Raw genomic sequence first — 20,554 nt, forward strand, 5'->3', positions numbered from 1 at the left:
CGTGAGGGCCTCCGAGTAGGGAGAGAGCTGTTTGCAGAACAGAGAGAGTGCCTGACGGCTTGGAGAGAGTACAGTGCTCTGCACACGGTAAGCGCTCAATAAATACGATTGAATGAATGAATTTTAGCCCCCACTGGAGTGGTCAAATTGAAGGTAAAGCTCTCCTCGATTTCTTTAAAAATATATATAAATATATCCGTTCTGCCATTTTAGCCACCGGGTTCTCGTAAGTGGGATTGTTTCAAAGTGGGAAAGTTAAAGCTTTCTCATATTCTGGGCTTCTAAAATTCCAGATCGTGCTCAGGGATTGAAAAAGGCCAAAAGCATATTTTACGAACACCGGTGGTGTTAATCTCTCCTTATCAGGTTACACTTTTTTTGAGGGAAGGGATTGTGCCATTTACAACCATCACATCACCTTGGATTTGTAGATTGTTTTTATTCTTCCACAGTTATCTCACCTTACACTCGCTATGTCTTTGTGGGGGTAAAGACAGCTGTTAGTAACCCCATTGTAAAGATGGGGAGCCTGAGGTTCAGTGGCTTTCCCAAAGTCACCTAGCAGGCCAAGGGCAGAATTGAGTCTAGATCCCAAGACTCCCGACCCCCCGAAGTCTACACTGCCTCAAGGCCAGTACACTACTACTTCCCTCACTCCTTTCTGCATCGCCCTGACTTTCATCCCCCCTCCCAGGCCCACGCCACTTAATAATAATAATAATAATGGCATTTATTAAGTGCTTACTATATGCAAAGCACTGTTCTAAGCGCTGGGGAGCTTACAAGGTGATCAGGCTGTCCCACGGGGGGCTCACTGTCTTCATCTCCATTTTACAGATGAGGTAACAGAGGCACAGAGAAGTGAAGTGACTTGTCCAAAGTCACACAGCTGACAATTGGCAGAGCCGGGATTCAAACCCATGACCTCTGACTCCAAAGCCCGTGCTCTTTCCACTGAGCCACGCTGCTTCTCTATGTCCCCACTTATGTCCATATCTGTTATTTATTCATTTCTATTCATGTCTGTCTCATCCCTAGACTGTAGGCTCATTGTGGGCAGGAAATGTGTCTCTTATATTGTTATATAGCATGGGCTTGGGAGCCAGAATGTCACAGGTTCTAATGTGACTCTGCCACTCGTCCACCATTCATTCATTCATTCATTCAATCATATTTATTAAGCGCTTAGTACAGTGCTCTGCACATAGTAGGCGCTCAATAAATACGATTGATGATGATGATGATGATGATTTATTGAGCGCTTACTGTGTGCAGAGCACTGTACTAAGCGCTTGGGAAGTCCAAGTTGGCAACATAAAGAGACGGTCCCTACCCAACAGTGGGCTCACAGTCTAGAAGGGGGAGGCAGACAACAAAACAAAACATATTAACAAAATAAAATAAATAGAATAAATATGTACAAGTAAAATAAATAGAGTAATAAATATGCACAAACATATATACGTATATACAGGTGCTGTGGGGAAGGGAAGGAGGTAAGGCGGGGGGGGAAGGAGAGGGGGAGGAGGGGGAGAGGAAGGAGGGGGCTCAGTCTGGGAAGGCCTCCTTTGATCTTGGGCAAGTCACTTCACTTCTCGGTTCTTTGTTCCCTCATCTGTAATGATGATGATGATGATAATAATAATAATAATAGAACTTCTCAAATGCTTACTCTGAGCCAAGTACTGTTCTAAGTACTGAGGTCGATACAAGTTAATCAGGTTGGACACAGTCCCTGTCCCGCATGGGGCTCACAGTCTTAATCTCCATTTTACAGATGAGGGGAACTGAAGCCCAGAGAAGTGAAGTGACTTGCCCAAGATCACACAGCAAACATGCAGCAGTGCCGGGATCAGAACCCACATCCTCTGACTCTCCGGCCCGGGCTCTTTCCACTAGGCCACGCTGCTTCTCATACTCAGACTAGTTCTCATAATAATCAGGCATCAGTAAATCGATCAAAAGCAAGGAGGGAGGAGGGGAATGAAGAAAAGCTCAATTTCCTAAAGTCTCCGCCTGTTTGCTTTGTAAATGATCAGCTTCTCCTTCTCCTGTGACCCAGCAACTGTTTTAACAGATTAATTTGTTTGTTGATTCCAAAGTTCCCCCTCCAGGGCCAACAGGTCCGAGGGGCTTATTTCCATTTGCGGGGACCTTAGCCAGATGGTTTCTTCTCCGAAATTTACTTCTTGAAATTTAAGCCTGATATTGGAACTGCATTATTAATAATAATAATGATGATGATGATAATAATTGTATTTGTTAAATACTTACCGTGTGCCACGAACTGTACTGAGCACTGGGGTAGATACAAGATAATCAGGTCCCACATGGGGCTTACTGCCCAAGGAGGAGGGAGAACAGGGAGAAAAATCCCCATTTTGCAGATGAGGAAACTGAGGCCCAGAGACGTAAGGTGACTTGCCCACGGTCACACAGCAGACAAGTGGTGGAGCCGGGATTGGAACCCAGGTCCTCTGACTCTCAGGCCGGGCTCTTTCCCCTAGGCCCCAATGTGGCCAACTCGGGGGTGGCGATCTTTTCCCGTGGAGGGAGAGAGCCCATCCTTCCTGAGCCCGCTGACCTCTTTCAAGAGCCCGGGCTTTGGAGTCAGAGGTCATGGGTTCAAATCCCATCTCCGGCAATTGTCAGCTGTGTGACTTTGGGCAAGCCACTTAACTTCTCTGTGCCTCTGTTACCTCATCTGTAAAATGGGGATTAAGACAGTGAGCCCCCCATGGGACAACCTTATCACCTTGTAACCTCCCCAGCGCTTAGAACAGTGCTTTGCACATAGTAAGAGCTTAATAAATGCCGTTATTATCATTATTTAACCTGGGAGAGAAGGTCCGCTTTCCCGTGTGTTCCATCTATAACAAGACCTGGGTGGGGGGCGGAGGGCGGTGGATGTCAGAGCCCGGGGGGCCATTCCTGAACACAGAGGGCAGGCCTAACCTTGGCGCTGTCTTCTACTCATCTCTCTTTTTCAACCCGCTTATTCAGTCTGTCACCAAATCCTGTCTGTTCTACCTCCACAACATCACTAAAATCCACCCAATCTGATCCAAGCACTTACCCTATCCCACCTCGACTACTGCATCTGCCTCTCCCCTCTCCAGTCCGTACTTCACTCTGCTGCACAGATCATTTTTCTAAAAAGGGTTTGGTCTGTATCTCCCACCCCTCCAAGAACCTCAAGTGATTGCCTATCCAACTCCTCGTCAAAGAAAACTCCTTCCCATCGACTTTAAAGTCCTAAAATCAGCTTGTCCCCTCCTATCTCGCCTCACTTTTCACCTAGTAGAGCCCGGTCTGCACACGCCGCTCCTCTGGCGCCAGCTTCCACACAGTAAGTGCTCAATAAATACGACTGATTGATTGATTGATTGTGCCTCGATCTCATAAATAATAATAATAATAATGGCATTTATTAAGCGCTTACTATGTCCCTTCCCCACAGCACCTGTATATATGTATATATGTTTGTACATATTTATTACTCTATTTGTTTATTTTACTTGTACATATCTATTCTATTTATTTTATTTTGTTAGTATGTTTGGTTTTGTTCTCTGTCTCCCCCTTTTAGACTGTGAGCCCACTATTGGGTAGGGACTGTCTCTATATGTTGCCAACTTGTACTTCCCAAGCGCTTAGTACAGTGCTCTGCACACAGTAAGCGCTCAATAAATACGATTGATGATGATGATGCAAAGCACTGTTCTAAGAGCCGGAGAGGTTACAAGTTGATCAGGTTGTCCCGCAGCGGGGGCTCACGGTCTTCATCCCCATTTTACAGATGAGGTAACTGAGGCCCAGAGAAGTTAAGTGACTTGCCCAAAGTCACACAGCTGACAATTGGCAGAGCTAGGATTCGAACCCATGACCTCTGACTCCAAAGCCCATGCTCTTTCCACAGAGCCTCGCTGCTTTGATAGATCTCAGCTGTCTAGACTGTGAGCCCACTGTTGGGTAGGGACCATCTCTATATGTTGCCAACTTGTACTTCCCAAGTGCTTAGTACAGTGCTCTGCACACAGTAAGTGCTCAATAAATACGATTGAATGAATGAATGAATGAACTGTCTCACCCCCAACCCCTGTCCCACCTTCTTTCCCTAGCCTGGACCACCCTCCCCTTCCACACCTTCAGAGCCTTACTAAGGTCACATCACCTCCAAGAAGCCTTCCCTGATTCAGCTCCCTTATCCCCGGTTCCCTCTCATTCATTCATTCTTTGCCGTATTTATTGAGCGCTTACTGTGTGCAGAGCACTGGACTAAGCACTTGGGAGAGGACAATACAACAATAAACAGACACATTCCCTGCCCACAGTGAGCTTACAGTCTAGAGGACTGGTGTCATTTATGCACTGAGCATTTGATATCTGTCCCACCCTCAACTCCGCAGCACTTAAACTCGTATCGTTAAATTACGTATTAAAAATTATATTAAGGCCTGTCTCATTCATTCAATCGTATTTAGTGAGCGCTTTCTGTGTGCAGAGCACTGTACTAAGCACTTGGGAAGTACAAGTTGGCAACATATAGAGATGGTCCCTACCCAAAACCGGGCTCACAGTCTAGAAGGGGGAGACAGACAACATATCAAAACACATGGACAGGTGTCAAGTCATCAGAATAAATAGAAATAAAGCTAGAAAGCTAGTCTCTCCCTCTAGACTGTCAGCTCATTGTGGGGAGGGAATGTGCCTGTTGTATCGTCCTCTCCCAAGCACTTAGGACAGTGCTCTGCACACAGTAAGCACTCAATAAAAGCCATTGATGTTGGTAAAAAATATGGGAATTTCACCTCACCTTTGCCTCAGTAAGGCCCCGTTGGAACACAGCTTTTCCCCTCCCCACAGCACCTGTATATATATATATATATATATATATATATATATGTTTGTACATATTTATTACTCTATTTTATTTGTACATATGTATTCTATTTATTTTATTTTGTTAATATGTTTTGTTCTCTGTCTCTCCCTTCTAGACTGTGAGCCCGCTGTTGGGTAGGGACCGTCTCTATATGTTGCCAACTTGGACTTCCCAAGCGCTTAGTACAGTGCTCTGCACACAGTAAGCGCTCAGTAAATACGACAATGAATGAATGAATGCGAGCATTTTAAAGTTGAACTCGAGCTGCGGGGTTGCGATCTCGTCAAGTGGATCTGTCTTCTCACCGAAAGAGAGGTGAGACTAGGCGGCTCAATGGGCTCTGTGTTTTTTTCGATGTGGAGAAGGTGGTGAGGGCGTGAAAGGAGGCTTGTCTGCGTGTAGACGCTCCCCGAGCCAAAGCCGAGCGGCAACCGCGTCGCGGAAACGCTGGCGCCTGAATCCAGCGGGAGGTTGAGGCCGCCGTCTCCGGCGCCTTCCCCTTTTTAGGCCTCGTGTCTGAGATTTGGGTGCCCGGAGCCAGCGAGCGGCCGAGTCAATCTGGCCCAGGGGATGGCTGAGAAGCAACGTGGACTAGTGGCGAGAGCCCAGGCTTAGGAGTCAAGAGGAACTGGGTTCTAATCCCGGCTCCGCCACTTGCCTGCTCTGTGACCTCGGGCGAGTCACTTCACTTCTCTAGGCCTCAGTTCCCTCCTTTGTAAAATGGAGATTAAGACTATGCACCTTCTAGACTGTGAGCCCGCTGCTGGGTAGGGACCGTCTCTATATGTTGGCAACGTGTACTTCCCAAGCGCTTAGTCCAGTGCTCTGCACACAGTAAGCGCTCAATAAATACGATTGAATGAATGAATGAATATGTGACAGGGACTGTGTCCAACTTCATTAACTTGTAATAATAATAATAATGGCATTTATTAAGCACTTACTATGTGCAAAGCACTGTTCTAATAATAATAATGGCATTTGTTAAGCACTTACTATGTGCAAAGCACTGTTCTAAGCGCTGGGGAGGTTACGAGGTGATCAGGTTGCCCCACGTGGGGCTCACAGTCTTCATCCCCATTTTACAGATGAGGGAACTGAGGCCCAGAGAAGTTAAGTGACTTGCCCAAGGTCACACAGCTGATAAATGGCAGAGTTGGGATTCGAACCCACGACCTCTGACTCCAAAGCCCGGGCTCTTTCCACTGAGCCACGCTGCTTCTCTAACTTCAACACTGTTCTAAGCGCTGGGGAGGTTACAAGGTGATCAGGTTGTCCCACATGGGGCTCACAGTCTTAATCCCCATTTTACAGATGAGGTAACTGAGGCACAGAAAAGTTAAGTGACTTGCCTAAAGTCACACAGCTGACAGTTGGCGGAGCCGGGATTTGAACCCATGACCTCTGACTCCAAAGCCCGGACTATTTCCACTGAGCCACGCTGCTTCTCTGTACCTACCCCAGCGCTTAGTACAATGCCTGGCACATAGTAAGCACTTAACAAGTACCATTTTTTAAAAAATAGGTACTTTGTGAACTCTGCCATTTGGGATCCTGAAAAGAGCTGCCGAACAAGGGTGGTGAAAATCAATCCATCAGTGGTATTGATTGAGAGCTTACTATGTGTAGCGCACTGTACTAAGCACTTGGGAGGATAATAATAATAATAATGACACTTGTTAAGCACTTACTACGTGGAAAGCACTGTTCTAAGCGCAGGGGAGGTTAAAAGGTAATCAGGTTGTCCCACGGGGGGCTCACAGTCTTAATCCCCATTTTACAGATGAGGGAACTGAGGCCCAGAGAAGATAAGTGACTTGCCCAGTCACTGTGCAACCGCAGTGGCTTGGGATGCAGCTATTCTGGCAGCTGTCTGCTGGTCTCTGGCCCCTGGGCACTTTGCTGGGTTTACTTTAGCTTTGCCGGGTGTGTGTGTGTGTCTCTGCATGTGTGTGCATGTGTCTGCGGGTGTGAAATTTAGTCCAGAGTCAGCCCAAACACTACCACTTGAGTTTGAGGTTCTTTAGCAGGTATTCAGGGAGGTTTCTAGCCTAAGTTCGGCTTTGCTGGAAGACTTATATTGAAAATGATAATGATAATAATGGCATTTATTAATTTCCCTGCCCAGCTCAAGGCTGTCAATAATGATGGCATTTGTTAAGCACTTACTATGTGCAAAGCACTGTTCTAAACACTTGGGGGGTGGGGGGCGGGTATACAAGGTGATCAGGTTGTCCCACATGGGGCTCACAGTCTTAATCCCCATTTTACAGATGAGGTAACGGAGGCATAGAGAAGTTGTGATGTGCCCGAAGTCTCACAGCTGATCAGTGGCGGAGCCGGGTTTCGAACCCATGACCTCTGACTCTCAAGCCCCTGCTCTTTCCACTGAGCCACGCTGCTTCCCTTAGGATCTGTTAAGGCTCTGATTCCCTTAAGGCTGTTCTTTTCAGATCTTGCTCGTCCCTCTCCCCTGCTTCAGACGCTCGGCCTAGTCCGTGATCCCAGTTGGGAGGGGGGGTCCTGGAAAACAGCTGAGTTAGAGGGAGTCTCCCCCCCGACCGGTTCGACGGCTGCGGTGTGTAATCCGTGGCCGTCACGGATACCCGGCCCGGGGCTCTCTTGTGAGACGAGATCGCCGGAGGGCCCTTTCGCCTCGGCCCCCTCACCTCACCTGAACAGCGGAAGAATCCCAAAAGTGCGTTCCGGCCTGCTTGGTGAGGGTGGGATGGTTGGGGAGGGCTCCCCTTGTCCCCCACCCCCTTTTCCTTCCTCTAATTCCCTTTCCTCTCCATCCAAACCGCTACCCTGCTCATTCAAGCTCTCATCCTATCCCGTCTGGACTACTGCACTAGCCTTCTCTCTGATCTCCCATCCTCGTGTCTCTCTCCACTTCAATCCATACTTCATGCTGCTGCCCGGATTATCTTTGTCCAGAAACGCTCTGGACATATTACTCCCCTCCTCAAAAACCTCCAGTGGCTACCGATCAATCTGCGCATCAGGCAGAAACTCCTCACCCTGGGCTTCAAGGCTGTCCATCACCTCGCCCCCTCCTACCTCCCCTCCCTTCTCTCCTTCTCCAGCCCAGCCCGCACCCTCCGCTCCTCCACCACTAATCTCCTCACTGTACCTCGCTCTCGCCTGTCCCGCCATCGACCCCTGGCCCACGTCATCCCCCGGGCCTGGAATGCCCCCAATCCCCCTGCCCATCCGCCAAGCTCGCTCTCTTCCTCCCTTCAAGGCCCTGCTGAGAGCTCACCTCCTCCAGGAGGCCTTCCCAGACTGAGCCCCTTCTTTCCTCTCCCCCTCGTCCCCCTCTCCATCCCCCCGTCTTACCTCCTTCCCTTCCCCACAGCACCTGTATATATGTATATATGGTTGTACATATTTATTACTCTATTTATTTATTTATTTATTTATTTTACTTGTACATTTCTATCCTACTTATTTTATTTTGTTGGTATGTTTGGTTCTGTTCTCTGTCTCCCCCTTTTAGACTGTGAGCCCACTGTTGGGTAGGGACTGTCTCTATGTGATGCCAACTTGTACTTCCCAAGCGCTTAGTACAGTGCTCTGCACATAGTAAGCGCTCAATAAATACGATTGATTGATTGATTGATTCCACTAATTGTCCCCGGCCTCCCTCTGGCCCCGGTGACCGCTCACATCTCCATCTGCTTGGCTCGCAGCATCCGGTCACTCGTCCCGGCGGCCTTCTCTTCGCTTCCCGGTGAAAATAACAACCGTCTGGGGATGGTCGTTCACCCCCAATTCCAGCGCCGGGGCATTTTTAGCTGAGGGCCGGCCAAGCCTGATTCCTTCAATCAATCAATCATTGATTGATTCATTCAATCAATCTGAACATATTTATTACTCTATTTATTTATTTTACTTGTACATTTCTATCCTATTTATTTTATTTTGTTGGTATGTTTGGTTCTGTTCTCTGTCTCCCCCTTTTAGACTGTGAGCCCACTGTTGGGTAGGGACTGTCTCTATGTGTTGCCAATTTGTACTTCCCAAGCGCTTAGTACAGTGCTCTGCACATAGTAAGCGCTCAATAAATACGATTGATTGATTGATTGATTGAGCCTTTTGAGCTTCGAGAGCTTCGTGTCCGTTACACAGTCTAATCATTCATTCATTCATTCATTCAATCGCACTTATTGAGCGCTTACTGTGTGCAGAGCACCGGACTAAGCGCTTGGGAAGTACAAGTCGGCCACATATAGGGACAGTCCCTACCCAACAACGGGCTCACAGGCTAGAAGAGGGAGACAGACAACAAAACACTTACGAGAGCGCTCAGTAAATAGGACGATTTGACGGGTTTATGAAAGCGTTCAGTAAATAATAATCGAGCGTGCCCCGTAGGAACCCACAGACTAGTGCCCCCGCCTGCCGCCCGTCCCCAGTCACAATCCATCCGTTCCGCCGGCGCTTCAAAGAACAGTGCTTTGCATATAGTAAGTGCTTAATAAATGCCATCACTATTATTATTATTATTCCTGTACGGGTCCATCACATCCACTGGCACAACTCTGGGGCGGCCTGGGTCTGCGCCAACCCGGTGGGGCCAGTACAGGAGGCCGGACGGATGATCTCGTGTCCCGCTGGTTGCCCGGCGAGTGAAGACACAGGTTGGGACAAAGCGTCCTCTCCGGGCTCGCCCACGGCCGACGCTGACCCTAGGACGAAGTTTTTTGTGGTATTTGTTAAGTACTTACTCTGTGCCAGGCACTGTACTAAGCGCTGGGGTAGATAAACAGGTTGGACACCATCCCTGATCTCATATGTACAGTGCTTAGTACAGTGCCAAGCGCTTAGTACAGTGCTAAGCGCTTAGTACAGTGCTCTGCACATAGTAAGCGCTCAATAAATACGATTGACGATTGATGACATGGACCTCACAGTCTTCATCCCCATTTTAATCCGCAGAAGCAGTGTGACTTAGTGGATAGAGCACGGGCCCAGGAGTCAGAAGGGCCTGGGTTCTAATCCCGGTTCCGCCGTTTGTCTGCTGTGTGAACTTGGGCAAGTCACTTCACGTCTCTGGGCTTCAGTCCCTCACCTGTAAAATGGGGATTAAGACTGTGAGCCCCATGTGGGACAGGGACTGTGTCCAACCTGATTAGCTTGTATCTACCCCAGTACTCAGAACAGTGCTTAGCACAGAGTGAACACTTGAGAAGTAGTTATTATTCATTCATTCATTCAATCGTATTTAATGAGCGCTTACTGTGTGCAGAGCACTGTACTAAGCGCTTGTGAAGTCTAAGTTGGCAACATATAGAGACGGTCCCTACCCAACAGCGGGCTCACAGTCTAGAAGGGGGAGACAATTATTGTTATTACAAATGAGGGAACTAAGGCACCGAGAAATGAAGTGACCTGCCAGAGGTCACACAGCAGACAAATGGCAGAGCTGGGATTAGAACCCAGCTCCTTTTGACTCTCAGGCCCGAACTCTCTCCACTAGGCCACACTGCCTTACTTCTTGGATACCACCTGCGGGTGTTGGGGAGACCCTGGACGGCACCCCACCTTCCAAGTCCCCGCGGCTCCGGCCTCCGGACTCACCCCATCCTGGACCAGCAGGGACGGTCACCCCCCATGGGAAGGAATCGGGTCCCTCGGGAACACGCCGGAGAAACAGGAAGAACTGTGGCTCAGTGGAAAGAGCCTGGGCTTTGGAGCCAGAGGTCACGGGTTCAAATCCCGGCTCCGCCAACTGTCAGCTGTGTGACTTCGGGCAAGTCACTTCACTTCTCTGTGCCTCAGTTACCTCATCTGTAAAAATGGGGATTAAGACTGTGAGCCCCCCGTGGGACAACCTGATCACCTTGTAACCTCCCCAGTGCTTTGCACATAGTAAGCGCTTAATAAATGCCATCATTATTATTATTATTCTTACCGTGGGGCAGACCGTCCTCGAGAAACGGCCGTGGGCCAGAGCCGGAGTCAAAACCCAGCTCCCCTGATTCGCATCAGTGCTCCCAAGCTTGTCCATTTAGCCCAGAAAGGTTCCACTCCAGAAGGATCGGGATGGAGCTGAAAGCACATTTAGATTTATCTGACTCTCGGGCGAGCCGTTAGGTAATGATAAACGTTTATTTGTTCATTCTTTGAGCTTGTTCCCGAGTTTCTAATTATTAAAAGAAGCGTATTTTTAATAGCCGTGCTGCATAATCTGCCGAGATCGCTACCTCCCCGGGGCTTCTGATTAAATTCAGGGCAATTTAGATACCCGATTGTCTTTCAAAGGATCAGGGGAAACAGAAATTAAAAGAAGGGTCAGGCAGCTGGGGTAAAGCGATTAGAGCCTCCAAAATGAAAGGAAGATGCTTAAATAAATAAAAGTACTCAATCACGGGTACTCAATCATGACACCCGCTATTCGAGAATTCATTCCCTCCCAAGTGTCCATAGCGCCCTGTCATATATAGATGGAGTATGGGCCTGAGAGAAGGTTCTGGGTTCTAGTCCCGGCTCTGCCACTGTCTGCTGTGTGACCTTGGGCCAGTCACTTCACTTCTCTGGACTTCAGTTCCCTCATCTATGAATTGGGGCTTAAGACTGTGAGCCCTATGAGGGATAGGGACTATGTCCAAACGGAGAACCTTGTAACTACACCGGCACTTAGAACAGTGCCTGGCACATAATAAGCGCTTAACAAATGCCGCAATTATCATTATTATCGTTATTATTATCATCCTTACCTATTTTGAAAGGAAGTCGCCCGAGAGAGGAAAGATCCCACTCGTTTGCTAACGGGCCTCACGGATTTTCCTAGGAACTGCAGTCTGGTTCGGACATCCTCCTGGTTTCTCCGGGGCCTGGGGGTAAAAGAACTTCTTTCCTTCCACTCAAGTGTGTGTGTCTGTTCGTTTTGTATTTTAGGCCTCTTTGAACCGAGTCCGTCGCTAAGTCTCTAGAGGCGAGTGCTAAGATTGAAAGCTTAAAGGGTAGAGCAAAGCAGCAGACACCCCACATCGAGCTAGAGCCAGAATCTTCCGCGGGGACGTGAAGATGGAAAAACAGGGGCGCCTGTGGCCCAGAGGACGGGACGGGAGTCCCCGAGAGGCTGCCTTTTGGGAGTCGTCGATGAGAGGGCCTCCTCGGGCCTCAGCGACGATGGGGGGTGTGCTCTTGGGGTTTGAGGTTGTAGAAGACCAGGCCTTTAAACTGATATAAAACTCCTAGGGATCACAGAGCACTGTACTAAGCACTTGTCACAGAGTAAGCACTTAACAAACACCATGAAAAAACAAAAATAAAGCCCAAAATATAACGGAGTTGGTAGACACATTCCCCGCCAACCACGAGCTTACGGTCTGGAGGACAAGCCGTGGTCTGGTCACAGGAGCGACTGTGAGCCCACTGTTGGGTAGGGACTGTCTCTATATGTTGCCAACTTGTACTTCCCAAGCGCTTAGTACAGTGCTCTGCACACAGTAAGCGCTCAATAAATACGATTGATGATGATGATGAAGCACTGTTCTAAGCGCTGGGGGGGATACAAGGTGATCAGGTTGTCCCTCGTGGGGCTCACCGTCTTAATCCCCATTTTACAGATGAGGGAACTGAGGCACAGAGAAGTCCCAAAGTCACCCAGCTGACAAGTGGCGGAGCCGGAATTAGAACCCAAGACCTCCGGCTCCCAAGCCCGGGCTCTTCCCACTGAGCCACGCTCTTCTCTGCTGCTTCTCATTACGTTTCTGATTACTGCACCTGTATATATGTATATATGTTTGTACATATTTATTACTCTATTTATTTATTTATTTATTTATTTTACTTGTACGTATCTAGTCTATTTATTTTGTTTTCTTGGTATGTTTGGTTTTGTTCTCTGTCTCCCCCTTTTAGACTGTGAGCCTGCTGTTGGGTAGGGACTGTCTCTATGTCTCTATGTCTCTATGTGTTGCCAATTTGTATTTCCCAAGTGCTTAGTACAGTGCTCTGCACATAGTAAGCGCTCAATAAGTACAATTGATGATGATGATGATGATGATTGCCACTGCAGACCCTTATTGCATCCGCAGCAGCTCCTGAAGATTGTCAGCGCCCTGTGGGCAGGGAACGTGTCTACCAGCTCTATTGTATTATGCTCTCCTAAGCGCTTAGCATGAAATAAACGCTCAATAAATGGCACTGATTAGATGTATTGGTTCTCTTCCTTCCTACGTGGGAGCTCTGCACACAGTAAGCGCTCAATAAATACGATTGATTGATTGGGAGGCAGAGCCGAGATCCTGCTGGGCCAGGGGAGGTTCTGGTCCTCCCTCTGAAAGTTGGGGCATCCAAAATCAGAAGAGACAGAGGAAGAATAGCATTTCCGATTCCGGGTAATCAGTAGTATTTATTGAGCGCTTCCTGCGTGCAGTGCACGATACAAGTGCTTGGGAGAGTACAATATAACAGTCAGTAGGCGCGTTCCCTGCCCACAACGAGCTGACCGTCTTGAGGGGGAGACGGACGTTAATATAAATAAATGAATGACAGATATGGACGAAAGTGCTGTGGACCTGAGGGAGTGAATCAAGTGTGCAAATCTAAGTGCAAAGGTGACCCAGAAGGGAGTGGAAGAAGGGAGAAGGAGGGCTTAGTCCGGGAAGGCCTCTTGGAGGAGATGTGCTTCCAATAAGCGCTTAGAATAGTGCTTTGCACATAGTAAGCGCTTAACAAATACCATCAAAAAAAAACATAAGGCTTTGAAGGATTGGGGGGAGATCGTCTGTCGGATATGAACTATAAACTTTTTAGACTGTGAGCCCACTGTTGGGTAGGGACTGTCTCTATATGTTGCCAATTTGTACTTCCCAAGCGCTTAGTACAGTGCTCTGCACATAGTAAGCGCTCAATAAATATGATTGATGATATAAACAGGGAGGGCATTCCAGGCCCGAGGCAGGGAATAGCCTTTCACTCTGGCCTGATTGAGATCAATCCATCAATGGTGTTTATTGAGTGCCTACCCTGTGCAAAGCACTGTACTAAGTGCTTGTCAGAGTCCAACACAACTGAGTTGGTAGACATGCTCCCTGCCCTCAAGGAGAGATGACTTGAGCCCCTTCGTCTCGGAGCTACGGTAGCTCAGTATTCTAGGCCGAGCTTCCAAATGGCTCCTGACAGGTTGCGTTAATGTGTTGTGAGATTTGTGAATTAACATGAGGCCTTTGCACATCCTCTTCCCTTAACAGACATACGTATATTAATATACATACGTAATACATCTATATATATATACATATATATTAGATGTCGGCGTACGAAGCTCTGGAGAGTTTCTCTTCGATACCATCTTTCCGAAATTAAAAACAGCCGCGAATCCGGGCACGAATTAGCACATCAGTGGCCTTTGGGCTCCCTCTTTTGCCAGCCTTGATCCTAGAGCGGTTTTCTTTTTGGGTCGCAATGAGCCTAAAGCGGAGAGGAACCGCAATACAAGGCAGGCACATCCGTAACGTTCCCATGGTTGCAGAGATTCCGCATCAAAATAAATCAGGGTATCTCCGTTCCGCGACGTGAGAATTAATTATCTGAGTCTCTGAGTCGGGTCGCCTTTCTGCTGACACTATAAAGGGAACAGATATTTTTAATCCGTTCTCATTCTTCGGGGTGATCACGAAACGGGTCATCTGGGTTTGGCACGTTGGCGTCCAATGCGGATCGGGATTGGACACAGCGTGCCGGGAAAAGCCCGGGACAAAAGCTTCGGTCATCCTCCGGGGCCCCTCAGAGATGTCTCTTCATTTCATTTTCTTTCGCCCTTCTGCTGGAGAAATATTTTCCCCGTAGAAACGATCACAGACCCTTGGCTAAAATCATTCAGTAAAGCGTATTGAGAATAGAGGCCAGGCCTGGGAACCAGAAGGACCTGGGTTCTAATTCCAGCTCCACCGCTTATCTGCCGTGTGACCTTGGGCAAATCACTTCATTGGGCCTCAGTTACCTCATCCAGAAAATGGGGATTTAGACTGTAAGCCCTGAGTGGGACAGGGATTGTGTCTAACTCCATTAGCTTTGTTTACTCCTGTGCTTATACAGTACCTGGGACATAGCAAGCACTTAACAAATAATAATAATAATGGCATTTATTAAGCACTTACTATGTGCACTGTTCTAAGCGCTGGGGATGTTACAAGGTGATCAGGTTGTCCCACGTGGGGCTCACAGTCTTCATTCCCCTTTTACAGATGAGGTAACCGAGGCACAGAGAAGTTAAGTGACTTGCCCAAAGACACACAGCTGACAGTTAGCAGAGCCAGGATTTGAACCCATGACCTCTGACTCCAAAGCCCGGGCTCTTTCCGCTGAGCCACGCTGCTTCTCTACCTGCAATTTGACTTAGGGGTAGCCAGGCCACAGCCCTGCAAAATTATTCCAGACTTCCTTCTCAGCCAAAGGAAAAGTCTTTGTGGCGCCAGAGGCTTTGAGCCTCAGAAGTCATCAATCGTATTTATTGAGCGCTTACTGTGTGCAGAGCACTGTACTAAGCGCTTAGCACTGTACTAAGTCCTTCGGCTGGAGGTGTCAGGGTGTCAGAGCTGCCCCACCCCTAAAGAAAATCAGTAATTTCACTTGGGGTTCTCTGTCAGATTCCAAGGGAGGCAAGCTAGCTAGCAAGGCGATTGCTTCAATCTACTAAACTACTTTTAATAATGATGGCATTTATTAAGCGCTTACTATGTGCAAAGCACTGTTCGAAGCGCTGACGGGGAGTACTTTGACTCCCTGTCTTTATCTGAAACTTACAGGTAGGAAGTGTCACTGGAAATGGGATCAACTTAAATACCTAGTGAAATTCTAGTGTGGCAGGTGTAAATTACGTTTTCAGTGAACTCTGGGTTTCCCAAGGAAGGACCATGATTATCGTTATTATTATTATTATTATTATTATTATATATAAAGTGTTCCCATAAAGGAAGGACCATGATTATCATTATGATTATTATCATTATTATTATATATAAAGTGTCCCCATAAATGCATTCTCCCATCTGTGGTAATGCATGTTCTTTCACATTTTAGAGAAGCAGCGTGGCTTATTGAAAAGAGTCCGGGCTTTGGAGTCAGGGGTCATAGGTTCGAATCCCGGCTCCGCCACTTGTCCGCTGTGTGACTTTGGGCAAGTCACTTCACTTCTCTGGGCCTCAGTTCCCTCATCTGTAAAATGGGGGTGAAGACTGTGAGCCCCACGTGGGACAACCTGATCATCTTGTATTCCCCCCCAGCGCTTAGAACAGTGCTGCGCACATAGTAAGCGCTTAATAAATGCCATTATTATTATTATTATTATTGTATTCCCCCCCAGCGCTTAGAACAGTGCTGCGCATATAGTAAGCGCTTAATAAATGCCATTATTATTATTATTATTATTATTATTATTTCAATCAATCAATTGTATTTGACTTGATGGTGCAAGATTTAGGTATCTGGACCCCCCCCCCAGACCCCACCACCAAAGGCCATTAACAGGGACAACCACCGGTGTGTCAATTAGAAGACACCCCAACAAACATTCCCTACCTTATAGGCAACCATTAGTTCCCAGTTATGGTCCTGCCCCTACTCCCGCTGTCAGGAAGAGGGGATACTCCATCCATTTTAGCAGTACCTTATTCATTCATTCATTCAATCGTATTTATTGAGCGCTTACTGTGTGCAGAGCACTGTGCTAAGCGCTTGGGAAGTACAAGCTGGCAACATATAGAGACCTCCAGCAGAGGAAGGAGAGGTCATTTACTAAGTGGGATTACGGATCGCTGACAAGGCTTTCAATTGTGCGGCGCGTAATTTTATTTGTATTTGTCCTGGCATATTTAAGAGGGGAAGCATGGAAGAAAGGGGAGTGGATCCCCAGATCTTCTTTGAAGAATTAGAAGGATGGAAGCATTGTGGTTTAGTGGCTACAGCCCGGGCCTGAGAGTCAAGAGGACCTGGGTTCTAATCCCAGCTCCACCCCTTGTCTGCTGTGGGACCTTGGGCAAGTCACTTTTCTTAGCACGAGGCACAGTGGCTAGAGCACGGGCCTGGGAGTGAGAAAGTCGTGGGTTCTAATGTGGGCTCCGCTACTTTTCTTCTGTGTGACCTCGGGCAAGTCGCTTAATTTCTCTGGGCCTCACTTCCCTCACCTGTGAAACGGGGATGAAGACTGTAAGCCCCAGGTGGGACAGGAACTGTGTCCAACCTGACAGCCTTATATCATCATCATCATCATCAATCGTATTTATTGAGCGCTTACTATGTGCAGAGCACTGTACTAAGCGCTTGGGAAGTACAAATTGGCAACATATAGAGACAGTCCCTACCCAACAGTGGGCTCACAGTCTAAAAGGGGGAGACAGAGAACAAAAGCAAACATACTAACAAAATAAAATAAATAGAATAGATATGTACAAATGAAATAAATAAATAAATAGAGTAAAAAAATATGTACAAACATATATACATATATACAGGTGCTGTGGGGAAGGGAAGGAGGTAAGATGGGGGGGATGGAGAGGGGGACGAGGGAGAGAGGAAGGAAGGGGCTCAGTGTGGGAAGGCCTCCTGGAGGAGGTGAGCTCTCAGCAGGGCCTTGAAGGGAGGAAGAGAGCGAGCTTGGCGGATGGGCAGAGGGATTGGGGGCATTCCAGGCCCGGGGGAGGACGTGGGCCGGGGGTTGATGGCGGGACAGGCGAGAGCGAGGGACGGTGAGGAGATCAGCGGTGGAGGAGCGGAGGGTGCGGGCTGGGCTGGAGAAGGAGAGAAGGGAGGTGAGGTAGGAGGGGGGCGAGGGGATGGATGGACAGCCTTGAAGCCCAGGGTGAGGAGTTTCTGCCTGATGCGCAGATTGATTGGTAGCCCCTGGAGATTTTTGAGGAGGGGAGTGATATGCCCAGAGCGTTTCTGGACAAAGATAATCTGGGCAGCAGCATGAAGTATGGATTATATCTATCCCGGCACTTAGTACAGTGCCTGGCACAGAGTAAGCACTTAACGAAAACCATTAAAAAAATACATACTGTCATTGAGAAGCAGCGTGGCCCGGTGGAAAAGAGCACGGGCTCTGGAGTCAGAGGTTATGGGTTCAAATCCCGGCTCCGCCAGTTGTCAGCTGTGTGACTTTGGGCAAGTCACTTCAATCAATAAATCAATCGTATTTATTGAGCGCTTACTGTGTGCAGAGCACTGTACTAAGCACTTGGGAAGGACAAGTTGGCAACGTCATCATCATCATCATCAATCGTATTTATTGAGCGCTTACTATGTGCAGAGCACTGTACTGAGCGCTTGGGAAGTACAAATTGGCAACACAGAGACAGTCCCTACCCAACAGTGGGCTCACAGTCTAAGAGTCTGCGCCTCAGTGATCTCATCTGTAAAATGGGGATAAAGACTGTGAGCCCCCCGTGGGACAACCTGATCACCTTGTAACCTCCCCGGCGCTTAGAACAGTGCTTTGCACAGAGTAAGTGCTTAATAAATGCCGTCATCATTGTTATTATTATTTCTTGATGAAGAATTTATTTTTTCTTCCTCCGACAGGTTCCACAGACTGTGTTTGCTACGCAACAGTTGGTGCCAACGATCCAGTCACGTCGGCATTGCATATTATTGTTGGTAGGTGTCATTTGATTATTCAATTCATTCCATCGTATTTATTGAGCCTCCTCTGCTCCGCGGCGATGCATCCTTTCATCTTGGTTGGAAAGAGTCATTCATTCATTCAGTGGTATTTATTGAGCGCTTACTGTGTGCAGAGCACTGGACTAAGTGCTTGGGAGAGTACAACACAACAATAAGCAGCGTGGCTCAATGGAAAGAGCACGGACTTGGGAGTCAGAGGTCATGGGTTCTAATCCTGACTCCCCCCTTTGTCTGCAGTGTGACCTTGGGCAAGTCACTTAACTTATCTGAGCCTCAGCTACCTCATCTGTAAAATGGGGATTAAGAGTGTGAGCCCCACGTGGGACAACGTGATCACCTGGTATCCCCCCCAGCGTAGTAAGCGCTTAACAGATGCCGTCATCATCATCATCAATAAACAGACACATTCCCTGCCCGCAACGAGCTTGCAGTCTAGACAGGGGAAGACAGACGTCGATACAAATAAATAAAACTACAGACCCCAGAAGCTGATCAAGATTTCCGGGAACCTCTTAAAGCAAATGGGGCATTCTGTGAGCGAGTTCAATTCTGACTTTTTGTCAAGCAAATCGCTCGCAGTTATACGAGTGACATGTTGATTGAGACTCTTCTCTAACTGAAAGGCTCCATAAATTCGCGTTGTGGCAGCAGAGGAGAGGGATCATCATCATCAATCATATTTATTGAGCGCTTATTATGTGCAGAGTACTAAGCGCTTGGGAAGTACAAACTGGCAACATATAGAGACAGTCCCTACCCAACAGTGGGCTCATAGGCTAAAAGGGGGAGACAGAGAACAAAACCAAACATACTAACAAAATAAAATAAATAGAATAGATATGTACAAGTAAAATAAATAAATAGAGTAATAAATACGTACAAGAGGGATGGTTTAGGACCAGCGTTGTGAACCCCCACCATTCATCATGCCCTCTGACTGTAGGCGCATTGTGGGCAGGGAACGGGTCTACGAAGTCCGTTATATTGTCCTCTCCCAAGCGCGTAGTGCAGTGCTCTGCAATAGTAAGCGCTCAATAAAAACAGTGTGGCCTACTGGATAGAGTAGACTGTGAGCCTGTTGTTGGGTAGGGACCGTCTCTATATGTTGCCAACTTGGACTTCCCAAGCTCTTAGTACAGTGCTCTGCACACAGTAAGCGCTCAATAAATACGATCGAATGAGTGAATAGAGCCCAGGAGTCAGAAGGACCTGGGTTCTAATCCTGGCTCCGCCACTTGTACCCCGTGTGACACTGGGCAAGTCACTTCACTTCTCTGGGCCTCAGTTACCTTATCTGGAAAATGAGGACGAAGTCTGTCAGCCCCGAGTGGAACAGGGATCGTGTCCAACCTGATTAGCTTGTATCTACCCCAGCGCTCAGTGCAGTGCCTGGTACATAGTAAGCATTTAATAAATACCCAAAGAAAAAATAAATAATAGTTTTGATTGGTGAATTGATTCACCACTTCCTTTCTGGCTCCCTCCTTCTCTCTGCCACGCACCTGAATGCACCCACCGTTCAACAGACGGCAAGCTGGTTTAATTTTTGGTTCCAATGTGGCGTGGAAATACTACTTATTCCATCACGCCCCGGGAGCCACATCAGTAGCTGCTGCCACCCGTCAGGCAGGCAGGCAGTCAGTCGTATTTACTGAGCACTGACTGTGTGCAGAGCGGTACTAAGCGCTTGGGAAAGTACATTACAGCAGTTAACAGACACATTCCCTGCCCACAACAAGCTTTCAATCTAGGGGGACGTGAGTGCCCTTGTTAAAAGTGTAGCATTGTGGTGGCGGTCTCAGTTTCCCCATTCGCTTCGTTCAATCTACACAGGGGACTGCTTCTCGTCCCCCTCTCCATCCCCCCCATCTTACCTCCTTCCCTTCCCCACACCACCTGTATATATGTATATATGTTTGTACATATTTATTACTCTTTATTTATTTTACTTGTACATATCTATTCTATTTATTTTATTTTGTTAGTATGTTTGGTTTTGTTCTCTGTCTCCCCCTTTTAGACTGTGAGCCC

General features: G+C 47.7%; 1 protein-coding gene across 1 annotated transcript in view; it reads left to right on the forward strand.

Moving 5' to 3' along the window:
* Positions 1-20,554, forward strand: part of CERK (ceramide kinase) — an 88,491-nt gene that overhangs the window by 51,946 nt on the left and 15,991 nt on the right. Inside the window, exon 7 of the mRNA XM_038756092.1 lies at positions 18,422-18,496. Coding sequence (XP_038612020.1) covers positions 18,422-18,496 — 75 coding nt within the window. The remainder of the gene's footprint in view (positions 1-18,421; positions 18,497-20,554) is intronic.

The sequence above is a fragment of the Tachyglossus aculeatus genome, chromosome 14 (assembly GCF_015852505.1).
Source record: "Tachyglossus aculeatus isolate mTacAcu1 chromosome 14, mTacAcu1.pri, whole genome shotgun sequence".
In the NCBI taxonomy this organism is placed as follows: Eukaryota; Metazoa; Chordata; class Mammalia; order Monotremata; family Tachyglossidae; genus Tachyglossus; species Tachyglossus aculeatus.